Source organism: Euphorbia lathyris, chromosome 3 (genome assembly GCF_963576675.1).
Source record: "Euphorbia lathyris chromosome 3, ddEupLath1.1, whole genome shotgun sequence".
Taxonomy (NCBI): Eukaryota; Viridiplantae; Streptophyta; class Magnoliopsida; order Malpighiales; family Euphorbiaceae; genus Euphorbia; species Euphorbia lathyris.
Genome location: NC_088912.1, coordinates 35230754 through 35243640, shown reverse-complemented (window position 1 = coordinate 35243640; position 12887 = coordinate 35230754). Strand labels below are relative to the sequence as shown.

The window sequence follows — 12887 nt, the reverse complement described above, 5'->3', positions numbered from 1 at the left end:
AGACGAGAACGCTCTCAAGAGGAGCACTATGTATGATTTGGTTTGTTAACCATATGATTCAATTGTAAATTGTAGGGTCAAATACATGAATATCATAATTAAGTACAAAATTACAACTAAATCATATCACCAAACTTATGGTTACTTTGTTTTTTACAAAGTACCGTTACTTGGTGTGGTTTTCACCATTGGATGATAGAGCAGAAAAATTAATCCAATGGTGAAAACCACACCAAGTAACGGTACTTTATAAAAAGCAAAGTAACCATAGCGGACACCCCAAACTTAATTCTTAATATATCATTATATTCTATATATTATGATTTTACATCATAATTTAAAAAATCTAGACTCTAATTCATAAATCATAAACCCTATAAAATATATTCTAGACTTCTAATTTATAAATTCTAATCCTTAAAATATATTAAAAATACTGATTTTACTAGTATGATATAATCCAAAATTATGACTTGACATAGTTGTAAATAGTTTTTAGAATATGAATTTCTATGTAATTTTCCCTAACAGGAATGAGATTTAAAATGTTTTTCTATACAGAGTTTAATTAAACAGGTCGGACTGTTTACCTGTGGTTCTGGCGATTAACAAGCCGTCTGTTTCTTTTTCTTATTTTTCAAACATTATTCTTGAATGTATTCTTTTATTAAAAGAGTTGGGTAATTCCTCTGTCTCTTTCGTTAAACGTTCAGCGAATTGTGCGGCTCATTGTTTAGCTAGAGCGGCCAATTCTATGTCTGATCGTGGGGAGTGGTCCTGTGCTCCTTCGTTTTTGTATTCTATTCTTTTAGCTGATTCTATTCAATAAATTTAGCAGTTATTCAAAAAAAAAAAAAAAAAAACAGGTAACAAAACAGGTAATACATGGGGTAAATTACATACGTGGTGTACAACATTTGCCCTATTTCACACTTTGGTGTACAACCTTCAATTTTGCACACTAAAGTGTACAACGTTCTGGTGACCTCCCACTAAAGGGTACAGCCGGTAATTGTGACCGGTCAACACGAAGTCAACGCGCCACATCAACATTTTTTTTTATTATACTCATTTAAAAGAGTGGGACCCATTTATCTAATTACTAAAAATACTCATATTCCTTATATAATTACTCAAATAACCTTGTCTTCTTTCTTGCAACTCCTCTCTCCATCTTTCCCATTCTCTCTCTAGATAGTTTCTCTTTCTAACTCCTCTATTTCTCTCTCTAAGTTTTCCCCCTCTCTCTCTAACTCCTTCCTTGCAATTGCTGAATGTTTTTCATGGTGGGAATTAGGAATTTGGTAGTATCAGGATCGACCAAAACTTCATTACCAACAACAATGGTTCGATTTAACGTCAAACATTGACCCCTCTCACTGGCTTCGATTTAACGTCCAAATATTGACCCCAAAGCAACAAAATAATACATATTATTATAAATTCATCATTCAAAATTAAAAGATGAAGAGGAGGAAAGAAGCACAGAAGCCACGATACTGTTATTAATATGAATCTCTTCCTCCAATTTTTCCAATTCCCAATTTTTCCAATTCCAATCTCCTGCTTTCTCTTATTCATTTCTTAGTTTTTCATTTTTGTTTTTTCTTATTCATTTGCATTTTCACTTTTGCAGTCCTTTACTAATTTTACTAATTTATTTATTATTAAATCAATCATGTGCTTCTATTTGAATTTTATACAATGTATTTAATATTTTCCAGATGCATGAGTTGACAATGGAAAAATCACACAATCTAACGTCTACTATGAAAGTTGTGCAGCTCCTTCAATTCCTAATTCTGACCATAAAAAACATTCAGTCATTGCAAGGAATGAGTTAGAGAGAGACATGAGTGAGAGAGAAGAGTTAGAGAAAATACTTAGAGAGAGAAAGGGAAATATAAAGGAAGGAGTTGTAAGAAGGAGATGAGGATATTTGAGTAATTGTACGAGGGATATGGTATTTTAGTAATTAGATAAGAAGTGGGTCCCACTCTTTTAAATGAGTTTGATGAAAAAATGCTGATGTGGCACGTTGACTTCGGGTTGACCGGTCATATTTACCGGCTGTACACTTTAGTGGGAGGTCACCAAAAGGTTGTACACTTTTATGTGCAAAATTAAAAGTTGTACACCAAAGTGTGAAATAGGGTAAAAGTTGTACACCACGTATGTAATTTACCCGTAATACATGTCATAAATGGATACAAGTATGGTAAAACTATTTTCAAAGACATAGTACCTATTGTCATCTCTAATAATACAGAGTCAATTTAATAGATAAGTTTATATGGAAAAAATGTTAAAAATCTAACTAATTTTTATAATTAACAAACACTTTTTATGTTTATCTCTTGTTTGGAATTGAAAGTAGCGCCGAAAAATAGAATCAAACAAGCATTGAAACGTATATATCCGCATCCAACATCCTACAGCTACTACTGGTTTCTTATATATTTCAGTTTCCTCTAAAAGATGACATCGTCTGAAAACAAACTTACATTCAGAAAATAACAACATCACTACTTGCATCATAAAATGAATTAAACCTTTTGTGCCTGCAAAGCAAACATTGTCTTCCTAAAAATTTATTATATGCTAAATAAGTGTGAGCTAGTCAGTCAGTCAGTAACAAAATAATGATTTCTCATCTGCAACATTTTCTGTCTGTAATTTTGTACATTTCCAATGGTGAAAGCCGTGGAGTGGTTTGCTGAAATCTTGAATCCTCAGTCGGAAGTGGAAGATGGTTCAGCGGGGTTGGTGCATTTTGTACAGTCAAATGGCCCTAGCCCTTGGTTGTTCTTCCGTTTTACCTGCAATATCAAATAAACTCAAAATGTCAGACCGGAGCCGGAGCCAGAGCCGTATATTATGGAAAACATAACTTATTATACTCCCTCCTACATCTCACCAATATAGGCACAAATATGATTTCATACTGAACAAAAAACAAAAAGTCTAATATTATTGATATTCTTCTAATATAGTCTCAATTAATGAGCATTTAACTTATTCTGAACATAGTAATTTCAAGCCATAATAAATAAGGGTGGAGTAGAAAAGCAGTGGTTATTTGTAGTTAAAAAGAGGAGTAATGTCTATTTCACGAGACGTCTATGAGGCGCTGGCGTTAAGCTGCATCAGAAATTTTAAACAAAGGCAAACAGACTGAATATTGGATGCAAAAAGGGCAAAGATTACATTCATATTGCTTTTTCATGTTCTCATAACAATGGACAAATATTAAACTAAGAACTAGCATGCACATACTATAGTGTAAAAAACCTCACCGGGGACCAAGGATTAGGTTCAGGTGAAGACTTGTCTGTGGGTGAATTTTGTACTGCACCACATTTCTTGGCTAGAATTTCCTGCAGATAACACCACTGCATTAGATCAATGTGTAACTTTCCTCTAATATTATGCTACTATAGTATTAATTAAAATACCTCTCCAGCAGCTTCAAGAGCAGCTAACCATTCATCAGAAAAAGGAACAGCATTTGGTGGAGGTTCTATTGCAGGTGTATCTTGCTTCTTGTCCTCATCAGATTTATTGCTGGTATAACATATGGTAAATCCAATGTTAAAATGTACACAATCAATTCTAAGAAAATATAAATTCTATAGCCTGCAGAGAAGTCTTGAATTAAGATACTTACAGTGAGAGCGTTGCAATGTCACTACATAATCCATCTATCAGTTCACTGTCAAAACTGCCATTGCTTTGGTGAATGTTAATTTCAGCTTCCGAAGGCAAAATGGTATCATATGGTTCACGAACATTTTGGTGGTTACTTCCACTTGATGCGCCAATAATTTTTTCATCCAAAGAACCACACTTGGACTCATAATTTGCAACTGATGATATCTGATAGCAGTCTGAGTTGGAGGATGAACTCAAATTGAAAGGACAAGATTGATTGTCAAGTTCATGATAATTGCTGTCATTAAAATCTTTAGATGATGGCCTCGTGGAGTGATAGTCAACCTCTCTGACAACATTAACATCCACAACAAGACTTTCTGATTCACTTGGAACATTCTTAACAGCATCTTCCCCTTGAGACTCAATACAAGTATTTATAAGCAACAAGTTATCATCTAAACATAGTCCTGCATTTTCCAGGCGAACTTGTTCAATCACAAGATCAAGATTTTGAAGCTCTGCATCATGTTCTCTCATGTCAGTAGAGCAATCACTATGAAGCACGACAGTTTCCTTTTCAGGGGAATATGAAGCTTCTGGCTGTAATTCAGGGAAGAAGAAATTTTCCTCAGAAGGATCAGATTGTTTGTCGATTACACCATGCAAGCTCATACCATTCATCCCAGAAGCAACATCAACTCGGCTGCAGCTGATTTTGGCAATGACATCTGAATTTTCATGTTTAGTCCCAATGTCACCTGCACTATCCAAACAATTCTTTTCTTCCAAGACATTGTTAATGATGATTTCACCAATTATATCGCTTTTGTATATCATGTTCAATTCCATGGCATTAGCTTCACCGCAGATCTCAACATTGTGCCTGAAATTTCCGACCAATGGCTCATTGTCTACAGAAGCTGTAAAAGCATTTTCCACGTGTTGGTACTCCAGCTTTCCACTGGCCGCAAAATTACAATCTTGATCAACAGATGCCAATGAACAAAAAAGGTCAGAGGCTCTTGATTCAGAATTATTGACACTCTGAATGAGATCTTTCTCCTCGGACACTTCAGAGCATTTTCCATGCTGTAAGAAACTCTTAGAAGGCGGTTCACAATTATTCTGAAAAACTTCTTCTGTTACAAAACAAGAATTCAGAACCTCTGTTTGTTCTGCAGATCTTGCACTTGGACTGTCAATAATTATCAAGTTTGAACCTGCTTTGTTAGTTGAACTCTTGCAACTTACACCCAACAGAGTGGCCTCTACAGACAGCATTTGCACCTCTCCTACATGCAATCCCCCATTCAAGCAATCAGTTTCGCTAGTTTCATCTTTTGTACGCTCCGCCTCTGTACTGTGAGCGCCCTGATCTTGGACTTCCAGAGCGTAATCCACAGCATTTGAAATATAGTCCTTGTTACTCTTTTCAGGAGATGTACAGTCCCCCATCAAGGTACCATTACGTCTCTGGCTCTGCATATCAGAAATTGGGTCAATTCTGCAGGTGACAGGCTTCTTCAACTCTTCTTGTTGGGGACTCAGCTCAAACTCATCCAGTCCACTTAATTGCTCTCCATTCACTTCTGAACCAGTCTTGTCCCAGTTATTTTTCATAGTTTCTGTATGAGGCTGTGGGCTGACGCTATAACTCTTTGTAGATGGTTTGCATTTCCTGTCTTCCACTTGTTTGGCTAATGTATCTTTTGTCTCGGAAGGACCTGCTTCAGAGTATTTTCCATACTCTAAGCAACCCTTAGAAGGTGGTTCGAAATTATGCTGTGAAACTTGTTCTGTTACGGAACAAGAATTCAGAACCTCAGTTTGTTTTGCAGATTCTGCACTTGGACTGTCTAAAATCATCCAGTTTGAATCTGCAGCTGAAGTGTGAGTTGAACTCTTGCAACTTCCAACCAACAGAGTAGACTCTACAGACAGCATTTGCACCTCTCCTACATGTAATCCCCCATTCAAGCAATTAGTTCCACTAGTTTCATCTTTTGTGGGCTCCGCCTCCGTAATGTGAGTTGGACAATAAGAAACTGCACCACAATCTTGGACTTCCAGAACATTGTCTGCAGCTTTTGAAATATAGTCCTTGACACCTTTTTTAGAAGATCTGCAGTCCTCCATCAAAGTTTCAAGTCTCTGGCTCTGCATCTCAGAAATTGGGTCAACTCTGCAGGTGCCAGGCTTCTTCAGTTCTGCTTGTTGAGGACTCAACTCGAACTCATCCAGTCCAGATAACTGCTCTCCATGCACTTCTGAACTAATATGGTCAGGATCATTGTTCATACTTACTGTATGAGACTCTGGACTGACACTATAACTCTCCATAGATGGTTCACATTTCCTGTCTTCCACTTGTTGCTTGGCGAATGTATTATTTATCTTAGAAGGACCTTCAACTTCTACCAAGAGCTGAATGGGGGAAATAGAATGGGGCAAGTCTAATCCAGCACCAGTGGATTCTTTACTTCTGGGACAAACATCAACAACAATCTTGGCATCATCCTTCTCCAGCTGTTCGCATGGACCACTTTGTGCGGGCAACTTAATATCATTGATTTTCAGTCCTATATTCTTAGTGCAAGAGAGCTTCTCAACTTTTTCACATGGACCTCCATCATTGGAAGATTTTAAATCAGGATCAGGCAGCTGCTTCTCACTGTTTACTATATCAGAACTCTCAGAGTTAACTTGCAGTAGCAATGCCACCTTCTGGATGTCACTTAATTCTGATTCTGATTTTATTATTCCACATGAAGCATCATTCATGGTGGACGTGAGAGATGGTACTGAGCAAGTAGGTATCTTCCTAGATGGTCGTGGAGGCCTCTGAACAGAATTTAAGGCACCAACTTTGTTAACAGTAGGGAAATTGCACGATTGAGGACCTTTTTGTAGCTCACTATGTGGATTGGAATGTTTCGACTGCAAAGCAATTTTTACAAATGGGTAAGAGATGGTAAGTAACATCCAATCAAACATTTTGAAACTTTAAAATATATTTAGTATAGATGAATGATATTAGTCGTGTACATCATGGTTTTTCTTAGAAATGTAAATGATCAGATCAAGCTTATATCAGCACACACCTGACCAAAAAACCCCAGTGATGGTGAAGGCTGTCGCAAGCCTGATGGTTTTGCTATTTGGGTCTGTGCATGTTCCATGTTTTCATCATAATAGCAAGTAGTTTGAGGCAAAGAAGCCGCATGTTTTCTACTATTGCTATCATAACCATTTAGTGGATCAGCAGCTTGTGGAACTACTGCAGCTGGAAGTCCTTCTGAGCTATTAATTGCTAGGTTGACCTTGCCAAGTTGTAAATCGGTTGACGAATTTATTTCCTGCTCTGCTGCGACCTTTAGCTTCAAGAGAAATAGATAAAGGAACAAAATAACTCTAATGTATTAGAAAGTTTGTCAGCCTGATGGGTTGAAATAAACTGTAAGTTCTAGAGTTTCAAATTCTCACCATAGTTTTTACTGGTTGAGCAGTTGACTTTTTAATCAGTTTTTCAGCGGGACCAGATTTTGCATCATTTCGGAAACCTTTTGCACTGCTTGAAATGCCCCTGATTCCAATACTTTTCTGACCAGTAGCTGGAAAATGCATGAAATTCAGATTTTATTTCAGTTTGATGCAAAAGTAAAGGTCAGGCTTGCATAACAGAAATATGTACCAAATGAGTTAACTAGAACTATTATTTAAAATCTGATAGAGAGATAAATAGATTCTTGAAGTTATTTCAAGGAAATAAAATTCCAGATCATTTTGAAAATAGATACAACAATAAGCACCTGGTTGAGAAGTAGAATTGCGCTTTGTGTGGCTAGAGCTAGTTACAGAACTTCTTGAAGTTGTGGAAACAACCAAAGGCTTATTCTTCGTATCCAATTGTTTAGAAACTCTTGGTTCGTTAGTTGTCACATTTGTTGCATTTGCTTTTGAAATTCTTTTCAAAGTATCTTGAAGTTAAGGCCAACATTTTCATTGGAAGAAATAGACTAAGAATGACAAAAGAACACCAAGGAAATTATGGAAACCATCAAACGAGTTACTCTAAGTTGAAATTAATCTAAAAGGATATGAAGATGAAGCCAATGAGCGAGGGTAGCCGTAGCCACTGCCTTTAGAGGAACTTTTATAAATATCATGGGCTGAAAGAACTTTACGCTTGGCCTGAGCAAATATTTCGAACATCATAGTAAATTTTATTCCTTTCATGTTATGCTAAAAGTATTAAAGAAGAAGAAAAAGAAAATCACAAGTAAAGCATCAAATAAAATGGAAAACAAGTGTTTGATTGAGAAAGACTGACCGGAGAAGCTGGGTGCGTTTTAGCTTTAACTGAATACATGAGCTTTGGTGACATTTTACCAGCTACCTTACTTCCTTCATTTCGAGAACTTGAAGGCAACTCCTTGAATAAATTATGTCTAAGTGCTCGAGGACCAGGTGAGACCCTAGGACCACCCAATACACTTGATAATGACTCTTGGCCTTCATGGATAACTGACAACGTTTTCCCACTAAGCATTGATAACTCGAAGGCATCTAGAACACCTGGACATAAGAATGCAATTGTTCAACTTTAGGACTAAACTTAATTAACAACCAGAAAACATAATAGTAATAAAAAGAGGGGAAAAAGTGAACAGATCACACAAAGAAAACACCTCCTTCGGTTGAAAAAGCTTTATCCCATGCTAAGCTCTTCCGGAGATTGTATCCTCCACCCTTCTTCTTCTTCTTCATTTGTTGTGGCTCAACACTGAGTTTAAGCGCTTCTGATTTGTTAGCATTAACATTCTCCCTGTCCACATTGTGATCTTTAATATCCTTCTTATCCTTAGTAATCTCTGCAACAAATTTGGGAACTTACAGCTTATGTCAACCGTAGTAAGATTCAATACTCAAACTAAACCACAATTTCTTATCTACCAATTAATCCTTGCTAGATAAATAATTAAATTGCTAAAAACACACATTAAATCGTAATTCCTCTTGGAACATTTGCAACAGAGCCTACAAATCAAATTTTACAACAAAAGACAAGCACATTATGCAAGTATCTAGAAAAAAAAAAAAACAAAGTTCGAATTTTAAGAATGCTGATGGAATTATAAGTAAGAATGCAATTAGATTAAAAAAAAAGGGTAGATAAAGGAAAATCCCTAACCGTTTAAATGGGCAGGACGAAGAGTAGGATTCAAAGAATCTGTGGATCTAGGGATCTGGAGAAGAGGGGAACAAGAGAAATAGGGACTGTTGTTGGAAACAAGTGGACTGAGTTGATGAGACAAAAGTGAATCGTCTTCCCCTGATATCTCAATGAGATCCATTTTGGGTTTCCAATTCTGAAGAAAACTGGATATAGTAGTGTATAGCCTCCAGATCCAAGTAAGAAGAGATATCACAATCTAAGTAAAATAAAAAGAGAGGAGCCTGGACCATTGAAGCACAAACGCAGCAGTAGAAGAAGCGAGAATGATTTTTCAATTCATATCATATCGGCAAGCGGGAATTTACAAAATATGAATTTCCTTATTTCAAATATTCATAACTGAATGTTAACTAGCAAAAATTAATTACAAAATAAAAGCTTATCAAAAAAAATTACAAAATAAAAATAATATATTTAATTTTAATATTTTGTTTATTTCAAATAAATAACCATTTTGCTTATTTACAATAAGGCCACTTGGAAATATTCATATAACTTTAAATAACATTTAAAAAAAATCTATGCGGTTTGGCAATTAGTTGTTAACTATTAGCTGATATTGGCCGATTATCTTTTTGATTAACTGATTTGAATAGTGGATTGTGTGACTTATTTTATAAAACTTAGCTAGTTGCTCGGAGCTGTTTATGTAAAATGATAAATAATGATATGATAAAACATTTATTTGGAATTAAAGAGTATTAAGTAAGGGTAAAAATGTCCATAAAAGAAATGAGCCAATAAGCTAATTGAAAAAACTCATAAAATGAGTTTTTTCAAAATTACCTTTTTGAAACAAATAAGTTATTTCAAACATCTCTTCACCAAATACCATTGTTATAAGTTTGACTAATCAAAACCTCTAAAGTGTCTCAAACTTCTAATTTTACTCCAAAAAGCTATTTACCAAACATGGCATATTTCTATATTTATTTATATATATAAAGCAGCAACGATCGAATGATGTGTCATTTTCTCTTTTTTTTTAGGCATTACATTCATTTTTGTCTCTAAATTAAAGCTTCAAAATCAATTAGGACTCTGAACTATCAAAATCATCAATTAGATCTCTGAATTAAACAAAAATTATCAATTGAGGTTCAAAATAGGTTTGGGGAAGATGATTTGAAACTGTTCAACCGAATGATTTTCGATGAGGTCTCGATTGATGATTTTTGTTTAGAATGGAGACTCGATTGATGATTTTTTGTTAATTCAAAGACGTGATCGATGATTTTTATAATTTAAGGTCCTAATTGACTTTGAAATCTTAATTTAGGAAGCCCACTGAATATTATGCCTTTTTTTTACTAAGTAAAATTAAAAATATAATAAAATATGATAAATTAATTTTAATTATATTGGGAAGCCAACTGGTATTATGCCTTTTTTTACTAAGTAAAATTAAAAATATAATATAATATGATAAATTAATTTTAATTATATTATTAAATATTTATCCAATGCTAGGAGTTTTATAAGAATTAGGGATGGCAACGGGTACTCTACCCGTACGTACCCGACACTATTCGACCCTAATGGGACTACATGTACCTTATATAAAAGGTATGGGAAGACCCTCCCAGGCTACCCGTTACCCGTCATAAATTTTTCATATATTAAAAAATATTATTGTGTTTTAGATGTAACAACCTTTCATTCTTCGGCCATTAAGTGATGCCATTAAGCACCTTTATTTTTAGGAAAAATTACAAAAATGGGTCAAATGGAATGTCCATTTACATGTTTAATCCATTTACTCAACTTACTACATATCTAGACTGATTTTGTGTGACTTTCCCATAATACCCTCAATATTTACGCGCGTCTGTCTCCCTCCCGTTTGACTTCACAGATTCGATATTATGCGAAGCCTGCGAAGCTAATGTTTGGGTTTACTTGATGAATTTAATTAGCATATGCGAAGCCTGCGAAGCCTGCGAAGCTAATGTTTGGTTTACTTGATGAATTTAATTAGCATATGCGAAGCCTGGATGTGTTTTGAAGATAATTCGCGAAGTGGTATATAACAAAAAAATGTCAAACAACAACGGATTCTAACATTAAAATCATAACATTATCAAAATTTACAATAAGATTGCCACAATAACAACATTAAAATCATAACATTATCAAAATTTACAACAAGATTGCCACAATAAACTCCTAACAAATCGCTTCAACGTGAACCTGACTAATCTGGAAGGAAATTTCTCTCTCTACAGGAAGTCCACACCTTTTGGGATGAGAAATGGAAGTCCAGACCTTTTGGGATGGACGTGTCCCATGGTGCACACCAAGATTGACACAATCTCTCATAACCAATCATTTTAAAGTGAATGTGTCAATCTTGAGGGAAATTTATCTCTATACAGGAAGGAAAGTCATCTCCCCTGCAGCCCAATACGCTGTCTTCTAGAAAGGGATGTTATGTAATCAACCACCTTCAGGAAAAATTAATCGTGTTAGGCAGGGAAAAAGACGATTTTGGCTTCGCGAAATGAGGACTGGCGAAGCATACGAATGTAAATGTGCAGGGAAAGAGATGATTTTTCTTCATTAATCGATGTTTTCGCGAGGTATGCAAGGTCTGAAACGTGACGATCTACGTCGCATATCGATGCTTTCGTGAAGTCTGCGAGGGAAATCATGAACTTTTCTACTCACAGACTTCGCGAACTAATCGATTCGCGAAGTAGATCGTCGCGTTTTAGACTCTTTCTCTTCGCAGATCTTCGCGAAATCATTGACTACGCGAAGTGATTTCATGGAAAAACGCAGAAAAAACAGCAGATACTTACATTTTTCGCACCTTTCACCCTTAAAAGCGACAATAACAATATGATAAAGTGGAAAAAAATGATGGAAATAACGTAAAATAGCCATTTCTTTGATGGTAACAAGAAGAAAGAAACCAAGTAACGAGCAGGAACAGGAAGATGAAGAACCATGGCTTCGTTTTCTAGGATTATGAAGTTGCAGAATCAAGAGATGAAGAGAGGAAAAAGAGAAATTCATTGTGATTTGGAGAAATGGTGCAGATTTCGTGCAATTTAAAGGAAGATAGGAAGATCAAAAGTCTTGGAATCATTAATGGAGGAGCCAACAGCCATTTCGCACACCCAAGGAAAAGAGGGGAGAGAACGTTCACGTAAGGGAAGTGGGAAGGTTAGGAGTATTATGGAAAAGTCACACAAAATCAGTCTAGATATGTAGTAGGTTGAGTAAATGGGTTAAATATGTAAATGAGCCTCCCATTTGATCTAGTTTTGTAATTTTTCCTTATTTTTATTGATTAAGGTTCAATTTATTCAATTTTTAAATGGATTGATTAAATTTATACTTTGTTAAATTTGTAATTTTTTTTGTTTTATTTATTGATTTTTAACGTGTAAGGGTACCCGGAGGTATCCGTGAATTAAATGGGACGGGTATGGGATGCAAAACACCCGTTAGGATAATGGGAAGGATACGGGTAATTAAAAAATAAACGGATAAGGATTTGGGATTGGCACTACCCGCGGGTACCCTATCCGTTGCCATCCCTAATAAGAATCGGCCTCTAAATTTTCTCCCAAAATTTCTCTAATAATATTCAATTGAAATTTGTTGATTTAACTATTATCATGCTTATGTGTCATCTATATTTATCTATTTCTCTATCTATATATAATATAAAATAGTAACGATAAAGATTACGTGTTGCTTCCTCATTTTTTTTACTAACTAAAATTATAAATCAAAAATATAATATAATATATTAATTTTAATTATATTATTAAATATTTATCTATAAAAATATTATTTTATTCGTATTATATCTATGTTAGGAGTTTTACAAGAATTTACTCCTAAATTTTCTCCTAAAATATCTCTAATTACCTACTAAATTTCTCTATTTTATCCATATATATATAATATAAAACAGTAACGATGAAGTTGATGTGTCACTTCCTCATTTTTTTACTAATGAAAATTATAAATCAAAAATATAATA

General features: G+C 34.9%; 1 protein-coding gene across 1 annotated transcript; it reads right to left on the bottom strand.

Annotated features, from left to right (window-relative positions):
- Positions 1 to 2423: 2423 nt before the first annotated feature.
- On the bottom strand, positions 2424 to 9176 carry LOC136224922 (uncharacterized). The gene is made up of 11 exons (XM_066013350.1): positions 8846 to 9176; positions 8343 to 8525; positions 7985 to 8229; positions 7755 to 7845; positions 7464 to 7628; positions 7138 to 7265; positions 6756 to 7031; positions 3668 to 6591; positions 3456 to 3564; positions 3297 to 3377; positions 2424 to 2819 (listed from the first exon to the last, which is right to left on the bottom strand). The coding sequence occupies exons 1-11, from the start codon at positions 9006 to 9008 to the stop codon at positions 2733 to 2735; spliced, it is 4452 nt and encodes a 1483-aa protein (XP_065869422.1). The 5' UTR covers positions 9009 to 9176; the 3' UTR covers positions 2424 to 2732.
- Between the last annotated feature and the right edge of the window lie 3711 nt (positions 9177 to 12887).